This window comes from Pelophylax lessonae (genome assembly GCF_965119305.1).
Source record: "Pelophylax lessonae genome assembly, chromosome: 10".
Classification (NCBI taxonomy): Eukaryota; Metazoa; Chordata; class Amphibia; order Anura; family Ranidae; genus Pelophylax; species Pelophylax lessonae.
The window spans coordinates 5,334,382-5,355,484 of record NC_138777.1 but is presented as its reverse complement, the minus strand read 5'-3'; the positions used below and the strand labels follow the sequence as shown (position 1 = coordinate 5,355,484).

Genomic DNA, 21,103 nt, shown 5'->3' with positions numbered 1-21,103 from the left:
AGGAATTAAGCCCGGGACTCCAGTGCTGCATGACTACAATGCTGACCACCTGACTACGCTTCTCAGCCAGCCAGTATGAACGATGGCATGAACTGACCCCCCAGTTATAACACATGGCAGTGGGGGCATTGGCCCCACAGAAGGGAATAATGCAGGTATGACAATGATGGGCGTTCTCTTCTTGTGTTCCTTAGGTCTCTGTCCTCCTGGTGAATTCTCCATGGATGGGTTTCGCCCGTGTGATCCGTGTCCCCTGGGGACATTCCAGCCGGAGGCAGGGAGGACATCTTGCTTCTCCTGTGGCGGAGGCCTGACCACCCGGCACAACGGAGCGTCGACATTTCACGACTGTGAAACTAAAGGTGACTCTTAGCGACAGAACAACATTTCCATTTGATTATTTTTTGACCTTCTTGCTTCCTGGGAGGAGTTATGCAAATATGAAATGATTTGATTAGTGGGTATCTGTGTGGAGTGGGTGTTCCTAGGCGGGATACATTTGCATTTAGATCTCCCTGGGTAACTCCCACATGTGATGCTGAATGTGATTAAAAAATAAAATTCAATGAATGAAAGGGGAAGGCCAGAAAGAGTCAGGCTGGGAAAGAAAGGGGCTGGCTCTTGGGAGGAGTTATGCAAATATCAAAATGCCTTGATGGGTGGGTGTCGGTCTAGGGGAGTGGGCGTTCCTAGGCAGGCTACATTTGCATTTAGACCTCCCTAGGTAACACCCACATGTGATGCTGAGCCTCGGTGATTGAAAGCACTGAAATTCAATGAATGAAAGGGGCGGGGCTAGGGACAGTCAGGCAGGGGAGGAAAGGGCTGGCTCTAGGGAGGAGTTATGCAAATACCAAAATGCCTTAATGGGTGGGTGTCAGTCTGGAGGAATGGGTGTTCCTAGGCAGGCTGTATTTGCATAGGTAACGCCCATATATGATGCTGAGCCTCCATGAGTAAAAGAACTAAAATCCAATGAATGAAAAAGGTGGGGCCAGGGGCAGTCAGACTGGGGAGAAAAGGGCTGGACTTTGGGAGGAGTTATGCAAATATCAAAATGCCTTGATGGGTGGATATCGGTCTAGGGGTGTGGGTGTTCCTAGGCAGGCTGCATTTGCATTTAGACCTCCCTAGGTAACACCCACATGTGATGCTGAGCCTCGGTGAATGAAAGCACTGAAATTCAATGAATGAAAGGGGCAGGGCCAGGGACAGTCAGGCAGGGGAGGAAGGGGGTTGGCTCTTAGGAGGAGTTATGCAAATACCAAAATGCCTTAATGGGTGGATGTCAGTCTGGAGGAATGGGTGTTCCTTGACAGGCTGTATTTGCATAGGTAACGCCCACATATGATGCTGAGCCTCCAAAGAACTAAAATCCAATGAATGAAAAAGGCGGGGCCAGGGGCAGTCAGGCCTAGGAGGAAAGGGCTGAAATTTGGGAGGAGTTATGCAAATATCAAAATGCCTTGATGGGTGTCAGTGTGGGGGAGTGGGCATTCCTAGGCAGGGTGTATTTTCATGCAGACCACCCTAAGTAATGCTGAGCCTTCATGATTGAAACAACTGAAATCCAATGAATAGAAGGGCAAGGGCCAGGGACAGTCAGTCTGGGGAGGAAAGAGGTAGATGATGCTGGATGTCCGCCAGCCAGGAAATGAAGCAGGCTCTAGCTTCGGCTTCGAATGCACATTGTGGGAAGCTCACAGTATGCAGGAAAATCAGAGGAAGCCGTTTCACTCCAGGAGAAAAAATGGGCTACAGTCATTATCCAGGGCAAGGTCCCCCCCCCCCCCCACTTTCCTGAGGGTTAGAGTCAGGGTGCCCCCATCCCTGTAATAAACCATTGCGCCCAGGGCAGCCGCCCCTCCTGCCCACCCCTTGTCCCGGGCCCTGGTTACAGTTATTAGTATTTGCACATTTCCTCCATCTTTCTCCAATTCTAACTGACATTTTCTTGCGGACTGCGCAGTTCAGTGCTCGCCCGGACACTCCTACAATACCACCACGCACAGATGCATCCGATGCCCGCTGGGGATGTACCAGCCAGAGTTTGGTCAGAATTTCTGCATCTCCTGCCCCGGGAATACCAGCACAGACTTCGACGGATCCACCAACATAACTCAGTGCAAAAGTAAGTGCCCCCTTTTTCGACTTTCCTGCCAGCCGCCTGATCATCCGGCCAATCGTATACAAACCAGCGAGCGAAAGTGCGGTGCTGCTGCTCCACGCAGTCAATCAGCCCTTTAATTTAGGCAGTTGCCGTACGTTTGACACGACTTGCACTTTCACAAATAGTAGGTTGTGTATGTGTTGGAGGAGTGAACTCCGATGTGACGGGGTTAAGCAGCTACTGGCAGCCATGTTAGAGAGATTACGGCCAGCTGTGATATTTGGCACAGCGGATCCACAGCGGGAGCAGCGCAGTATACGGCCTCCCCCCTTCCCCCCCTCCTCCCTCCTGGATTGGGTGTTCTCCAAGATCTGTCCTTGTGGAAGGAATTGAGAAATAACACCCAAATATTGCAGATTTGCAACTTTCTTCAAAACCTTTGTTGGGAGACGGATAGAATGAAACAGTTCAAGTGGTCCAATAATGGTGCAGAGTGAGAAATTACGACAAGAAAAGGAGGTGTAAAATTGTTGCACGTTGCGCCAAATTCTCTGCAACCTCCTTCACCATAGACACTGCAACATGACAAAGTGCGCAACTGCTTCTGTGCACCTCAGATGTGGTCACTCTGCAAAAGAGAGAGGATCAGATGTAGGGACATGCTAGGACAACAGGAGAGGTCGCAGGACATGGTGACAGGACAGTACAATACCACATGATGAAATAACAGGACAGTGAGACAGACCATCCGAGCCGGGCATGAGACAGGACAGAGGAACATCAGAAGTGGGCAAATGACAGGACAGAGAGGCTGCAGGACAAGGGGACATGATAAGACAGAGAGACAGACCGCAGGGACATGATAGGACCTTGGAACAGAGAGCAGGACCGCGGGGACATGATAGGACAGAGAGACAGACTGCTGGATGTGGGGACATGATAGGACAGAGAGCAGGACTGCAGGGATATGATAGGACAGAGAGACAGACAGCAGGACCGCGGGGATTTGATAGGACAGAGAGACAGACTGCTGGATGTGGGGACTTGATAGGACAGAGACACAGACTGCAGGGGCAATACAGGACAGAAAGACAGACCACAGAACTACAGGGACATGATAAGACAGAGAGACAGACCGCAGGGACATGATAGGACCTTGGAACAGAGAGCAGGACCGCGGGGACATGATAGGACAGAGAGACAGACTGCTGGATGTGGGGACATGATAGGACAGAGAGACAGACTGCAGGGCCAATACAGGACAGAAAGACAGACCACAGAACTACAGGGACATGATAGGACAGAGCGAAAGACCACATGATATGAGAATATGATAGGACTGAGAAACAGGCTGCAGGAACAAGGGGACATGATAGGACAGAGTGACAGATTGCAGGACCCCAGGCACATGATAATACAGAGAGACAGACTTCAGGACATGATAGGACAGAGCGACAGACAACAGGACGTGAGGACATGATAGAACAGAAAGACAGACTGCAGGACATGGGGACATAAGACAGAGAGACAGACTGCAGGACATGGGGACATGATAAGACAGAGACAGACTGCAGGGACATGATAGGACAGAGTGACAGTCTGCAGGATGTGGGGACATGAAAGGACAGAGATACAGAATACAGGAACAAGACAGGACAGAAAGAGAGACCACAGAACTACAGGGACATGATAGGACAGAGCGACAGACCACAGGATATGGGAATATCATAAGACCGAGAAACAGGCTGCAGGAACAAGGGGACATGATAGGACAGAGTGACAGATCGCAGGACCCCAGGGACATGATAGGACAGAGAGACAGACTTCTGGACATGGGGACGTAAGACAGAGAGACAGACTGCAGGGACATGACAGGACAGAAAGACAGACCACAGAAATGTGGGGACATGATAGGACAGAGATTAAAACTGCTGAATATGGGCATATGATAGGACAGCGAGACAGACTGCAGGACATGACAGGACAGAAAGACAGACCACAGGACTGCAGGGACTTTATAGGACAGAGCGACAGACTGCAGGATTTGGGACATGATGGTACAGAGCGACATACCACAGGATGTGGGACAAGATAGGACATAGAGGCAGAGTGCAGGACATGGGGACATGAAAGGGCAGAGAGACAGACTGCATAATGTGGGGAGATACTAGGACAGAGGGACAGACCGCAGGACACGGGGACATGATAGAACAGGATAGGATAGATACATTAAAAAATATATACATAACAGAATGATTCTTATTTAGCTAGTAGTTAGCCTCTCACTGCTTGGCACACTAATTCTATAAAAAAATATACACATTTTTTCAGTTTTATGGCACACAAAGTGCAGCATTCATTCGTTGGATTTTCCAATTTCTAACACGTTTCATTCCAATGGAGCATACATTGTGATTCATTGTTTATCTGCTGCTCTGGTATAAACTGTATGTTGCAACCTTCACTGTGCGCCGCTCGTAGTTTATCGGCTCAGAGTGTAGACTATACATATATATATATATAATTCAGGATTTATCATTTTCCATCTCTGTATATAAAAATCATCAGAATTGTACTGAATATCTACCTTGAATGTCACGGTTCTGACTGTTGAAATGTAAATATTAAATCTAAAAGAGATGAAGGAAAAATAAAAACTAAATAAGCAGAAATAATAACAAAATAAACAGAAATCAAAAACGAAGTAAACTGAAATCAAAACAAAACAAAGCGATGAGAAGAATACAAAGTATCCGACCATTAAAGTCACAAATACAAATATGCTGTAAGAGAAACAAACAATAAATGGTTTCTGTGACTCTTCGGTGACGTCAGGAGTTTTTACGGTCTTGGCAGTGAAAGTGTTTATGTTTCAGGCTCTTAACATTCAGAGAAATTCAACATTATTTCAGTTTATTTACAGTACGGAGCGCCAGATTACTGCGAGCGGAGCCAGGTGCTTGGGGAGAAATCGCTGACACATTTCATGAAACAAATAAAAAGTAACAAAAAACTACATTCAGCCCTTTTTTTCAAACTTCACGTACCAGCTGGATTATTTAAAAGGGTTTTAAAGGGGAACAACACAAAATGGACAATAATGTAAAAAGGCAAAAGGCACTTTCGTGAGTTAATATGGATTGGAAGCCGGGCTCTGTTTGTTATTGTCTGCAGTCTTGGAATCGGCCACTACATTTATAGTGACATTTGCATTCTATTTTTCTAATTTTCTTCCAATCTTACTTCAAGATGGGGTTTTATTAGGTTATCTCTCTTTAAAATGCATGCTGCATTCTGGTGATATTTTAACTCTTCCATGTTTTTCAGGTAGATCTTCACCTCTTCAGGGTTGTCTATCTCTGCCCTAACCTAACCTACCTAACAGTGATCACCAGGACACCATACTTGGGCCCCTTTCACATGGACTTTCTGATCAGGTCCAGCTGTCAGTTTTTTCAGGAGGACCTGATCGGATGCTCCATGCACCCCTATGGAGCGGCGGATGTCCGCGCTGACATGTCCTCTGACACCTGCTGCTATCTGATCTGATCTTGTCCATGAAATCCAGACGGATGGAAACCCTATTTTCCATCCATCTGGAGGATCGGATCGGATAGGATCGAGTGAAAATGGACAGGCGGTCCGTTTTCAGCTGATCCCCCCCATAGAGGAGAGGGAGGATCTGACCGGTCTGTCTCAGCCCAGTGAGTGGAGATGGACCTGTCATCCGCCTGCTCAGAGGAGATTGGCGGATTAATCCCCCCACTGAGCAAAACGGATTCCACCGGACGCAAAGCCCATGTGAAAGGACCCTTACTTTACCAGACACATAGGTGTGCACACAGGGTGTGCCCGGACACACCCTAATCACCAAACAACTATATCACCCAAGCGCTCACTCCGATGGGAATGATAGGTGTGCCGCTCTCCTCAGACAGGGAACTCCAAAAACGATACACATAAAAGAGAAAAGGAGGCGCAAACACCTAGTGCTCTACCCTTGGACACCTTTAAAATGTTTATTAAAATGCCAAAAACATACTCACAGACATGAAGAGAAAAATTTGCATAAAATTAGTCCACCACATATGGAAATGAACATGTCACTGACGCGTTTTGGGAGAGGAAGGGAGCGTGTCTCCCGAAACACGTCAGAAGTCCAAACCCAGGGACATAATTATTTCCACATGTGGTGGACTCATTCTATGCAAATTTTTCTCTTCATGACTGTGAGTATGTTTTTGGCATTTTATTAAACATTTTAAAGGTGTCCAAGGGTAATGCACTAGGTGTTGGCGCCTACTTTTCTCTTTTATGTGTATATTTTTTGGAACACCCTAATCACCCCCTACAGCACTGATTCCCTCAGCTGCCCGGGGACCCCTCCCGCAGCGCTGCGGCTTCCATCTTCTCCCTACGGCTGCTGCTGCGGGCACACACAGAGGATGTTTCAGGATGAGTGAGAGAAGCGTTAATGCTATTTACCGGCACCGTACCTTTCTGAATGAACACAAACAGTGATTGGTACTTTGTGTTTGAACTTTGGGGTGCACGCCCTAATGCAATAGGTTTCCCACACTTTTGATCAGACACTTGAAGTATTGGTGCAAAAAAATCTCCTTTACAGCACCAAAGACCCCAGAGGGAGATTCACTCCACAGAAATGACACATTAAACAGGAAGCGATACAAATGTATCTGAATGTTCTTTGTATCTATTTTATATATATATAAAAAAATAAAACAACTTCCAGCTTCTTTCTCCTTTTGAATACATATTTTTTTTGTCCTTTTTTTCTGTCTCCAGACAGGCAGTGCAGGGGTGAGCTGGGTGAATATACGGGGTACATAGAATCTCCAAACTACCCCGGAAATTACCCCGCCAACACAGAATGTACATGGAACATAACCCCGCCCCCGAAGAGGCGCATTCTCATCGTGGTGCCAGAAATCTTTCTGCCGATAGAGGATGAATGTGGGGATTATCTGGTGATGAGGAAAAGCCGTGAGTTTGTTTCTCTTTTCATTTTATTGTACAAACAAAATGATTTCTGTGAAGAAACCCGGGAGCCGTCCTGTCAGTGCAATATACATTACAGGCTCATCGTTCCTATAATATACATTACAGGCTCATCGTTCCTATAATATACATTACAGGCTCATCGTTCCTATAATATACATTACAGGCTCATCGTTCCTATAATATACATTACAGGCTCATCGTTCCTATAATATACACTACAGGCTCATCGTTCCTATAATATACATTACAGGCTCCTCGTTCCTATAATATACACTACAGACTCATCGTTCCTATAATATACACTACAGGCTCATCGTTCCTATAATATACACTACAGGCTCCTCGTTCCTATAATATACACTACAGGCTCATCGTTCCTATAATATACACTACAGGCTCATCGTTCCTATAATATACACTACAGGCTCCTCGTTCCTATAATATACACTACAGGCTCATCGTTCCTATAATATACACTACAGGCTCCTCGTTCCTATAATATACACTATAGGCTCATCATTCCTATAATATACACTACAGGCTCGTCATTCCTATAATATACACTACAGGCTCATCGTTCCTATAATATACACTACAGGCTCGTCATTCCTATAATATACACTACAGGCTCGTCATTCCTATAATATACACTACAGGCTCATCGTTCCTATAATATACACTACAGGCTCGTCGTTCCTATAATATACAATACAGGCTCATCGTTCCTATAATATACATTACAGGCTCATCGTTCCTATAATATACATTACAGGCTCATCGTTCCTATAATATACATTACAGGCTCATCGTTCCTATAATATACATTACAGGCTCATCGTTCCTATAATATACACTACAGGCTCATCGTTCCTATAATATACATTACAGGCTCCTCGTTCCTATAATATACACTACAGACTCATCGTTCCTATAATATACACTACAGGCTCATCGTTCCTATAATATACACTACAGGCTCCTCGTTCCTATAATATACACTACAGGCTCATCGTTCCTATAATATACACTACAGGCTCCTCGTTCCTATAATATACACTATAGGCTCATCATTCCTATAATATACACTACAGGCTCGTCATTCCTATAATATACACTACAGGCTCATCGTTCCTATAATATACACTACAGGCTCGTCGTTCCTATAATATACACTACAGGCTCGTCATTCCTATAATATACACTACAGGCTCATCGTTCCTATAATATACACTACAGGCTCGTCGTTCCTATAATATACACTACAGGCTCATCGTTCCTATAATATACACTACAGGCTCGTCATTCCTATAATATACACTACAGGCTCGTCGTTCCTATAATATACACTACAGGCTCGTCGTTCCTATAATATACACTACAGGCTCGTCGTTCCTATAATATACACTACAGGCTCGTCGTTCCTATAATATACACTACAGGCTCATCGTTCCTATAATATACACTACAGGCTCATCGTTCCTATAATATACACTACAGGCTCATCGTTCCTATAATATACACTACAGGCTCGTCATTCCTATAATATACACTACAGGCTCATCGTTCCTATAATATACACTACAGGCTCATCGTTCCTATAATATACATTACAGGCTCATCGTTCCTATAATATACACTACAGGCTCATCGTTCCTATAATATACACTACAGGCTCATCGTTCCTATAATATACACTACAGGCTCCTCGTTCCTATAATATACACTACAGGCTCGTCGTTCCTATAATATACACTACAGGCTCGTCGTTCCTATAATATACACTATAGGCTCATCATTCCTATAATATACACTACAGGCTCGTCGTTCCTATAATATACACTACAGGCTCATCGTTCCTATAATATACACTACAGGCTCATCGTTCCTATAATATACACTACAGGCTCATCATTCCTATAATATACACTACAGGCTCCTCGTTCCTATAATATACACTACAGGCTCATCATTCCTATAATATACATTACAGGCTCATCGTTCCTATAATATACACTACAGGCTCATCGTTCCTATAATATACACTACAGGCTCATCATTCCTATAATATACACTACAGGCTCATCGTTCCTATAATATACACTACAGGCTCATCGTTCCTATAATATACACTACAGGCTCATCGTTCCTATAATATACATTACAGGCTCGTCATTCCTATAATATACACTACAGGCTCGTCGTTCCTATAATATACACTACAGGCTCGTCGTTCCTATAATATACAATACAGGCTCATCGTTCCTATAATATACACTACAGGCTCATCGTTCCTATAATATACATTACAGGCTCGTCATTCCTATAATATACACTACAGGCTCGTCGTTCCTATAATATACACTACAGGCTCATCATTCCTATAATATACACTACAGGCTCATCGTTCCTATAATATACACTACAGGCTCATCGTTCCTATAATATACACTACAGACTCGTCGTTCCTATAATATACACTACAGGCTCGTCGTTCCTATAATATACAATACAGGCTCATCGTTCCTATAATATACACTACAGGCTCATCGTTCCTATAATATACACTACAGGCTCATCGTTCCTATAATATACACTACAGGCTCATTGTTCCTATAATATACACTACAGGCGCATCATTCCTATAATATACACTACAGGCTCATCGTTCCTATAATATACACTACAGGCTCGTCGTTCCTATAATATACACTACAGGCTCATCGTTCCTATAATATACACTACAGGCTCGTCATTCCTATAATATACACTACAGGCTCATCGTTCCTATAATATACACTACAGGCTCATCGTTCCTATAATATACATTACAGGCTCATCATTCCTATAATATACACTACAGGCTCCTCGTTCCTATAATATACACTACAGGCTCATCATTCCTATAATATACATTACAGGCTCATCGTTCCTATAATATACACTACAGGCTCATCGTTCCTATAATATACACTACAGGCTCATCGTTCCTATAATATACACTACAGGCTCATCGTTCCTATAATATACACTACAGGCTCATCGTTCCTATAATATACACTACAGGCTCATCGTTCCTATAATATACATTACAGGCTCGTCATTCCTATAATATACACTACAGGCTCGTCGTTCCTATAATATACACTACAGGCTCGTCGTTCCTATAATATACAATACAGGCTCATCGTTCCTATAATATACACTACAGGCTCATCGTTCCTATAATATACATTACAGGCTCGTCATTCCTATAATATACACTACAGGCTCGTCGTTCCTATAATATACACTACAGGCTCATCATTCCTATAATATACACTACAGGCTCATCGTTCCTATAATATACACTACAGGCTCATCGTTCCTATAATATACACTACAGACTCGTCGTTCCTATAATATACACTACAGGCTCGTCGTTCCTATAATATACAATACAGGCTCATCGTTCCTATAATATACACTACAGGCTCATCGTTCCTATAATATACACTACAGGCTCATCGTTCCTATAATATACACTACAGGCTCATTGTTCCTATAATATACACTACAGGCGCATCATTCCTATAATATACACTACAGGCTCATCGTTCCTATAATATACACTACAGGCTCGTCGTTCCTATAATATACACTACAGGCTCATCGTTCCTATAATATACACTACAGGCTCGTCGTTCCTATAATATACACTACAGGCTCGTCGTTCCTATAATATACACTACAGGCTCATCGTTCCTATAATATACACTACAGGCTCATCGTTCCTATAATATACATTACAGGCTCGTCATTCCTATAATATACACTACAGGCTCATCGTTCCTATAATATACACTACAGGCTCGTCGTTCCTATAATATACACTACAGGCTCATCGTTCCTATAATATACACTACAGGCTCATCGTTCCTATAATATACACTACAGGCTCGTCGTTCCTATAATATACACTACAGGCTCGTCGTTCCTATGTGAGCCCACTGTACAGTTTTCGGTAATCTTCTTTTTTTTTTTTTGTAAATCTGTTGCAAAGTTTCTGATTTGAAGATCCTGACAGTAACAGCACTTCCTGTTGCAGGGTGACAACACTAAGCCCCCAGCCTTGCTAATAGCAACAGCGTTGTCAGCCTGCCCTCTGTGCTCCTTTGGATGGCCATTGTGCTGCCTATCAGGTCCCATCGGCCAACTGACGGATCTCACATGGCAGGCTGACAGTGCTGCTGCAAAAACACATCCAAGAGGAGCTGGAGCTTTAACAATTATTACTTCAAAGAACTAAAGAAACTAAATCTTTCAATAAGCCGAGTCACCATGGTGAAGCTAATCTAGTGATGAGGATTGTGCTACAGAAAAAATAAATAAATAAAAATGTATATATGTGTAGCAAATAACAGGAATGGTGTGAAACTAAAGCCATGCTTGTGAACAAGTGCTGCACTTCCAAATGAAACAAAATAACAATATAAATGGAAGTAATATAATTCCACAATCAACAAATGATGATGGTAAGTATTCTAAATAAAATAATGTGCTCTAGGCATGTGCAGAGTAAAAACATTTTGTTTTGTTTCGGTTTGTAAAGCAAATTTAACTAAATTAAATTATTTAAATAATTGGTTTTCTGAATTTCTTTAGTTTTGTTTAGTTTATTCCAGGGTGGATAAAAATCATCAATAAAAAAAAAAAAAAAAAAAAAAAACGAAATTGGATTTTTTAATTTTTTTTTAACAATAATCTTTAATAATTTTTTTCTTCCAATATTAATTTTGGACCCACACAAAACCCCAGCAAAGCAAAAAAAAAAAAAAAAAAAAAAAAGATCAACCTATCCTTTCATTACCAATTACAATCAAGGTTCCATATTAGTCATACCTTTACATATTAAGCCCTGTTGTCCCATCTAATGAAAGATGAGAAAAAAAAGGGGACCATATCTGCATATACTAACCAGGGCTCCCATATTTAACTTTTGTGGAGTTTTTCTATTCTTATATATTTGTTGTTTTTTCAACAGAGAATTATTTACTTGAAGTCTCCATTTTTTAAAAATTTAAATCAGTTTTTTTACATTTAAAACTGTCTTTTTACATTTAAATCAGATTTTTTCGATTTTTATAAATTTTATATTAATAAAATGCTTTTGGAGTAAAAATCTATCTAAAAGATAGTTTTCTATTCAAGATACATTAATAATTTAGTTTATTCAGCATGAAATGGAGCTTAGTTATGTAGCATGAGGCTGTATATTCTGCAATAATAAAATTTTTGGTAAACTCATTCAACAAATCCAAGATAACATGCACTGCATTCCCACAATTTCACAGGAACTATGTGATAAACCAAAGTCCAGGAATATTCCTTTATCGCATTGTTTTGCAAATCTGTGTACACTACAAACTGTATAATTGGTTCTGATATCGCTGTTTTACTAACCTGGCAGCTTATTATTCTAACTAGGAAAACTTCATTTTGTTTGCAAATATTAAAGATTCTATCTACCAACAAGAATAAGTCCTTACATTTAAAGAGCTTGAATTGGTTTAAATCAAGCCTTTTTCCTTTTTTATTTAAATCCTGATTTAAAGCGACTTGATTTAAATCAAATTCACCCTGGTTTATTTGTTTTAGAAATTGATTAAAATTTTCTGAATTCAGTCGAATTGGAATGCAATTCAACTGAATTTGGAAAATTCGAATCGGCATTCCAATTTATTTAGAATTAGAATTTTAGAAGACGGTTATATTCTTCCTATTTTATTCTGTTCTTTTCTTTTATTTTCTGTTTTATTCTAATCTATTCTACTGAAATTTATTCTATGCGAAATTCAAATTTCAGAAGATGGTTAAATTATTTCTATTCCATTCTATTATTTTCTATTCAAGTTGTTTCTATTCAAATCTATTTTATTCAAATTAGATTTTTTTCTATTTGAATTTCGGAAGTCTGTCATATTCTTTCTATTGTATTCTATGCTATTCTTTTATTTTCTGTTCTGTTCTATTCTTTTCTATTCTATTTTTAAATTTCTATTTCATTCAATTATTTTATTTTATTTTCTATTCTATTGTGTTCTGTTTTTCTCTGTTCTATTCTATTGTTTTTTTTTTCTATTCTTTTTTTCTATTCTGTTCTGTTCTATTATTTAATATTCTATTCTTTTATTTTCTATTATATTTTGTTCTAATCTTTTCATTTATATTCTAATCTGATCTTTTTAATTATATTCTATTCTATTCTGTTCCATTCATTTCTATTTAATTTTATTCTTGTTTTCGCATTTCGGCCGAATTTAGTTATTTCAGATTTGTTTAAATTCATTACCATTGTAATTCTTCGTAAAAAATATTCATAATAACAAGAAATTTGTCCGACTTTCAGCTCGGAATGAAACAAACTGCACATGTCTAATGTGCTCAAACTTTACCAAATTTGTCATGTAACCAGTGTTAAAAAAAAAAAAAAAAATCACACATGGTCGTATTCAAATAGGTGACACAAATCCTCCACCAGGGCCCCACAGGTGTGCTCTCAAGTTGACCCTCAATACAAAGATCAAAATTCACATTAGCTTTCTCTTTCCAGTACACATCCTCTCCCCCCTCACTCCGAATCCACCCTCCTAGCACAAATTCCCCCCCCCCCCAAATTTCTCCTCCTAGCACAAATGCCCCCAATCATCCCTACTAGCACAAATCCTAACCCCCCAAAAAATATGCCCCTCCTAGCACAAATCCCCCCCCCCCACCCAATTTCCCCTCCTAGCACAAATGTCCCCAATCCTCCCCACTAGCACAAATCCTAACCCCCATAAATATTGCCCTCCTAGCACAAATCCCCCCCCCCCCCTCCACCATATAACTTCTAGCACAACCCCCTCAAATCATCCCTTCTAGCACATACCCCCCCAAGTCACAACTTCTAGCACCCCCCCCCCCCACACACACACAAATTTCTACTCCTAGAACAATTCATATCACCTGCTGCCCCCAAATTTCCCCATCCCAACACATATCTCCTCCCAATCTCCTTGCAGCATCCCTCCCACTTCTCGTGATACCCAAGTGCCCGGGGCAGCTCCCCTCCTGCCCAGCCCTGTTCCCGACCCTGCCTCCAGCACACCGCAGCACCCCTTGCCATTGCGTACATTTAGAGCTAGCATGTTCCTGGTGGATAAAAAAACCCCCGGTAGCAGTGGTGGCACGTCCATTGGGGGTGCAGAGGTGCCGCCCCCCCATCCATGCATCCGGCCCCCTAATCTACATGCAGGGCACCAGACGCATGGATTACAATGTTTTTTTTTTTTTTGAAGCACGTGATTGCAGCCAGACGCTCTAATAGGCTTCAAAAAAGGGTGGGCTCGGGGTACAGAGCACTGTGCCCCGAGCCCACCTAGTTGTGTGACAATAGCGAATGAATATTCACTATTATCACACTGATTTACCTCCCAGCCAATCAGGAAGCGTTTCCCGATTGGTCGAAAGGAGAGGCTATGCTATTGGCCAAGAGGAGGAGGGAGGAGATGCAGGGGAAGCCTCCGCCGCCGCTGCTTGCCCTCCACATCAGTCCAGGGTGAGTGAGACGGTGGGGGGTGGGGGGTGGTGTTAAGTGTGCGAGCTGGTGTGGTCCTGGGGGGGGGGGGGTGTATGGTGTGGACCGTCTGCCACCCCCCACCGGCCAATGGAGCACGAGCCGCCACTGCCTGGTAGTGAGATAATCCCTTTACTGGTCAGCGGTCAGAATGTTCTGGTTGGTCGGTGTATGTCTGTCCCTTTCCACTACAATATGAAAACTGACAATACTTCATACAGAAGCAGAGCAGGGAAGTCTCTCTGCATTACGGCGGCCATTTTTTTTTGTTCTGTTTGCATTGCTAAGCAGATAGAAGAGGTCCCCTTTAATTCTACCTGAAGTTTAACCCTTTAGAGACACCTGAGCAGTTCCTCACAATTGATGGTTAATAAAAAATATAAAAAACATCCAAATATGACAACCTTTTCTTTTCCCTGCACAGCCTCGTCCAATTCTGTCACCACGTATGAGACTTGTCAGACCTACGAACGCCCCATCGCCTTCACCTCACGCTCTAAAAAGCTCTGGATCCAGTTCCGGTCTAATGAAGGGAACAGCGCCAAAGGTTTCCAGGTGCCCTATGTCACCTATGATGGTAAGAGTCTCCGGGGGTAGAAATCAATAAAGCCGCTAAATGAACTGCTTCCTGGGGAATCCACTAGGGCAGTGATGGCAAACCTTGGCACCCCAGATGTTTTGGAACTATATTTCCCATGATGCTCAACTACACTGCAGAGTACAGGAGCTTCATGGGAAATGTAGTTCCAAAACATCTGGGGTGTCAAGGTTTGCCATCACTGCACTAGGGGGTGCAAAGTCATAGATTTCATTATTTCAGCACTATTTCATTAATATGTTTCCTACTCTTCATGATATCCAGGCAAATGTTGGATTTTTATTTTTCATTTTTATTTGTGCTGTATTGTAAATGCAGAAGGGTTGGGTCTTGCTAAGATTTATATTTATAAGTATAAATTATTATTTATAAGTATAAGTTAAATTAAGCCCCCATGTGAGCGGGTGATGTGCAAAGTCTAAGGGCCAGTCAGTGAGCCACTAGGGACCCCCTCAAGAAGGTTAGGCTTGACCAGGGAGCAGGACTGAGAATACCAACACAGGTGCATTCTAGATAAATGGTGAACCACAGCAGGCAGGTGAACTACAGACCCCACCACCAATATATGAACAGCGGACTAGACCAGGGAGTGGGACAGTGACCTCCAGCACAGATGCATGCTATATGAACAGTGGACTAAACCTGGCAATGGGACTATGGAGCCCAGGACAGGAGCATACTGAATGAATAGTCAACCAGACAAGGCAGCAGGATTGCGGATCCCAGCACAGGAGCATAATATATGAATAGTGGGCTGGACCAGGGAGTGGGACTGTGATCTCCAGCACAGAAGCATGCTTTATGAACAGTGGACCAAACCAGGCAATGGGACTGTGGAGTCCAGGACAGGAGCATGCTGAATGAATGGTCAACCAGACAAGGCAGCAGGATTGCGGATCCCAGCACAGGAGCAAAATATATGAAAAGTAAGCTGGACCAGGGAGCGGGCCTGTAAACCCCAGCACAGGATTGTACTATAGTATGACCAGTGGACTGGACCAGTTAGCAGGACTGCTGTCTCCAGGACAGGAGCATATGGACAGTGGACCAGGGAGCGGGACTGCAGACCACAGCACAGGAGTGTACCAGTGGACTGGACCAAGGAGCGAGAATGTGGACCTCACCAAAGCCAATTGGAACACAGCAGAGATGGAGGTAAGCCAGTATACCAGCAGAAGGGCAGAGCAGGCAGCAGACACGTGAATTCAACAGGCAGGTCAGTACATGGCAGGTCAATCAAAAGAAAAAAATAGGCTTAAAACAAGAACACAGGAAAAGAGCTCAGAAGCAGGTGGACTTGTTGCTTAGGTGCTGGACATGCGATCACAGGTTCTTTAAATAGGTGCGACCGCTTGAGTCTACGTCATCAGCTGTGATGCTTTGTAAGTGCCACCAAGTGAACAAAAGAGAGAGCCTGGCAGTGTGAGAGCAAAAAGGGTAAGAAATTACCTGACTAGGTCTCTACTTGTCTTTATTTATTGGGAATCACTTAGGGAAGCTGTAGCATGCTAGCATTCCATAGACAACTATAGATAACAGCACAGGGAGATAAAGGATCATCTAGAGCACACATGTCAAACACAAGGCCCGCGTGCCGAATATGGCCCTCCAGGCCTTGTTAAGTGGCCCCTGCACCCTATTTTGCAGCTGAAACATGGTGGAACTCCACCACCTCCAGCTCTGGCCCTCCGCTCTCTGCTGTCACTTTCAAGCACAGCGGCTCCCATAAGTTACAGATTGCTGCACACACTCATGGCAGGGACGGATCTCGGGAATATGAGTGAAAGAGAAACCTCTTTGCAAGGCGAGGCAGAGCCGCCTACATATGTAGGTACTAGAGCCAGGCCAGGTAGAGAGAAATGCGAAAAAGCTTTAGGGAATGGGTTGCATGCTGTGCATAGCACACCCCTAAACCCTGCAATCTGTACATAATGCACTCCTGAACTCTGCACTCTGTATGTAGCGCACCCCAGATCCAACTGGCCCTTTGAGGGCAATCATACTGCTTATGCGGCCCTTTGATGAAATTGAGTTTGACACCCCTGATCTAGAGTCTCTACAGACCTGATCCCACCTTTTCCTGACAGAATTTACTAACTAATTAACTAACTTTTCTATTTACAGAGGATTATCAGGAGCTGATCGAAGACATTGTCAGAGACGGGAGGTTGTACGCATCTGAAAATCACCAGGAGATCTTAAAGGTAGCGTCCTACGTTCATTGTTCCCCACTGACTGGGCGCTCTGCCTACAGAACCAATCATTGGCAGAGGTGACATAATGCAAAATGAGAGAAGCGCCCCATTATTTTGTAATTATGAGGGTGACGGGACCGACCTGTCCTCTTTAATTTTGTAATTACGAGAGTTTGTGGGACCGGTCCTCTTTACTGCTGAAATTATGAGGGTGATTGGACCGGTCCTCTTTACTGCGGATGTTATGAGGGTGATTGGACCTGTCCTCTTTACTGCTGAAATTATGAGGGTGATTGTACCAGTCCTCTTTACTGCTGTAATTCTGAAGGGGATGGGACCGGTCCTCTTTACTGCTGTATTTATGAAGGTTATAGGACCAGTCCTCTTTAATTCTGAAGGGGATGGGACTGGTCCTCTTTACTGCTGAAATTATGAGGGTGATTGGACCGGTCCTATTTACTGCTGATGTTATGAGGGGGATGGGACCGGTCCTCTTTAATTTTGTAATTATGAGGGTGATGTGACCGGTCCTCATACCTGCTGCAATTATGAGGGTGATGGGACCGGTCCTCTTTACTGCTGCAATTATGAGGGTGATGCGACAGGTCCTCATACCTGCTGCAATTATGAGGGTGATGTGATCAGTCCTCTTTAAAGTGGTAATTATGAAGGTCATGTGACTGGTCCTTTTTTTCTCTTTTTAGGACAAGAAGCTGATAAAGGCTCTCTTCGATGTCCTGGCCCATCCACAGAACTACTTCAAGTACACAGCACAGGAGTCCCGAGAAATGTTCCCCAAGTCCTTCCTCAGACTTCTCCGTGCCAAAGTGTCTCGATTTCTCCGGCCTTACAAATAAAGAGGCAATCTGGTCGCACACTGGAGGAAGAGAAGACACCCTGATAAGATGAGGCTTTTACCTTCCTCTACAAGCCCAACCCCCATTCTAGTGACACTGCCAGTCCTTCTTCAGTCCACTTGGACCACCTTTATGGAAAATACTTTTTAATTGGGTAAAAGCCAGTTTTTCACTCACCACCTGGTGAGTCAACAGTTACAGAATATGTTTAAAGATGCTCGGCATTCTGGGAACGTCACTATTTTCGGGGTAATAAGAATGGACATGAGCAGGAAAATATATGATCATATGACCACAGAGCCGGGGATGTCATTATCAGGGCAGAGTCATGTCGCACTTATCTCACATCCATCAAAAAAAGGTTGTATTTCAGAACTGGGCCTCAGACAGCAGAGAGACTGAAACCTGCTTCAATGTTCATTCCAGTCTACAAAATGGGATCATATTATTTATTGAGATGTCAATGACCCCTCCACTGTGTTACGGGACAAACACTGGTCACAAGCTACCTGCTGTTCCTGTTATTAGGGCTTTCTGCCATCCATGTACTAGGTTCCTAGCTCTACACACCTGCTGTGCCCATTATGAGGGTTTCCTACCATCCCTATGCTGAGTTCTTGGGTCTGCACACCTGTTGTGCCCTTTATGAGGGGTTCCCGCCATCCGTGTGCTGAGGTCCTGGGTCTTTACACCTGCTGTGCCCATTATGAGGGGTTCCCACTATCCCTGTGCTGAGTTTCCAGGTCTGTACACCTGCTATGCCCATTATAAGGGGTTTCCACAATCCCTGTTCTGAGTTCCCAGGTCTGTACACCTGCTATGCCCATTATAAGGGGTTTCCAACATCCCTGTTTTGAGTTCCTAGGTCTGTACACCTGATGTCGGGGGGCTTTCACTTTCCTTGGGTCTGCACACCTGCTCTGCCCATTATGAAGGGTTTCTACTATGCCTTCTGGATTTTTCATTCATATAATATCATGGAGCATATGAGACGAGGAGGGGGAACACAAGGCAAAAACTATGTGTGGCTTCTCTGATAAAGTAAAATAAGTTTTTTAGGTGGACCAATTCCCTAACTGAGGATCTGTGTGCTCCCAGTTGGACCTGCAGCCTCTTGTGACATGAATTAGCAATGTACATTCTCCACCTCTGAGAAATAAAGGGGGCAAAGCTGAGAACTTCGGATTACACAGCTTGTATTTTCTCAGGTTCATCATGAAGGTGAAGAATTTAAATGAGAATTCCGACAGCTACAGGGATTCAGCTGGACGGCCAGATGCAAAAGATTCAAAACACTCAACATCCTTTGATTCAGTTCAGTTGCAAACTTTTCATATCTCATTGCAATTTTATTCTACTTAACCCCAGGTCTACTTCCCCAACAATTTTGGAAAGCGCCCTCTGGCAGTCTACTCACTCCAGGACTCCATGATTTTTTTTTATACTGACGTTATACATAATGCCTTGTAAACTTGTTGTTCATCCGTGCTTCCATCAAACTTTTTACAGAAAGCCAATCACATGCTGTGCATCTGGCAGATCATGTTTTGGCAGCACTGGATTCAAATGAAAAGCCCAGCCTGGGGACAGCAATGGGCACGAACAATGGTCTTCATGCTTTAAACCTGCGAAAAGATCACTGCCAGTCATCACTGAGATTCGCTCATCTTTCAGCACAGTGTGAATGGAAAACTGAGACATGCCATGTTGGGTAGGCAGCTACTTGTTGGGCAACATTGTTTTGGGAGCATAAGACAGAAATGCAACCTCAACCTGGGGACGGCAATGGGCACCATCGATGGCCTTTATGTTCGCAAACTGGGAAATTATCACATCCATTCATCACTGAGATTCTACCACCATTCAGTAGAAGACAGAACATAGTAGATGGAAAATTGAGAGGTGCCACGTTGGATGGGCAACTTCTTTGTGGACCACATCAATTCGGCAACACAGGACACTGACACAAACTCTTATGTGATAATCCTGGAGACAGCAATGAGCATGTCCAATGGCCTTTAAGTTTAGATCTGGGAATAGATGGTGATGGTGATGGCCAATAATCATTGAAATTTCACAGAGGATGGTGACCTGATTGTTCAGCGAAACATGGTACACAGTAGACGGGAAATATTTACATTGCTGTAAATGTTGTACATAATTTTTATGCGCTCTTAATATTCGATCTATACTCTTTACAAGAGTACGGGCAAATGTAGGGTCATAGTCTTAGTTTTGGTTTATCTGGTTGGTAAGAGAATATTTTTCTAGATTTGTGTATTATTAAAAAGCGCTTATTCCTACTAAGCTTTGACTTTTTATTTATAATATATATGGAACGACTTACCAGTTAGAGAATATACAGTATCTTACAAAAGTAAGTACACCCCACACATTTTTGTAAATATTTTATTCTATCTTTTCATGTGACAACACTGAAGAAATGAGACTTTGCTACAATGTAAAGTAGTGAGTGTACAGCTTGTATAACAGTGTAAATTTGCTGTCCCCTCAAAATAACTCAACACACAGCCATTAATGTCTAAACCGCTGGCAACAAAAGTGAGTATCACTTTAATCTTATGGCTTCAATACTTTCTGGGTCACTAATCTGAAACAAACATGGAGGTCAAGAGTTCTGCTTTCACTGGCTGCATGCTTTTCATGGTTAGGTGCCTTGAAAAATACTGAAGCCAGGTTTAGCCTGGAAATTAGCATTTTTTTAAA

General features: G+C 42.9%; 1 protein-coding gene across 2 annotated transcripts in view; it reads left to right on the top strand.

Annotated features, from left to right (window-relative positions):
• SCUBE2 (signal peptide, CUB domain and EGF like domain containing 2) overlaps positions 1–19,239 on the top strand; it is a 135,605-nt gene extending 116,366 nt beyond the window's left edge. For both annotated transcript variants that reach the window (XM_082270442.1, XM_082270441.1), the window contains 6 exons: positions 195–362; positions 1,970–2,131; positions 6,917–7,114; positions 15,151–15,303; positions 17,449–17,528; positions 18,224–19,239. In XM_082270442.1, the coding sequence (XP_082126568.1) occupies positions 195–362; positions 1,970–2,131; positions 6,917–7,114; positions 15,151–15,303; positions 17,449–17,528; positions 18,224–18,376 (914 nt within the window). In that variant the 3' untranslated portion in view covers positions 18,377–19,239. The remainder of the gene's footprint in view (positions 1–194; positions 363–1,969; positions 2,132–6,916; positions 7,115–15,150; positions 15,304–17,448; positions 17,529–18,223) is intronic.
• The last annotated feature ends 1,864 nt before the right edge of the window (positions 19,240–21,103 follow it).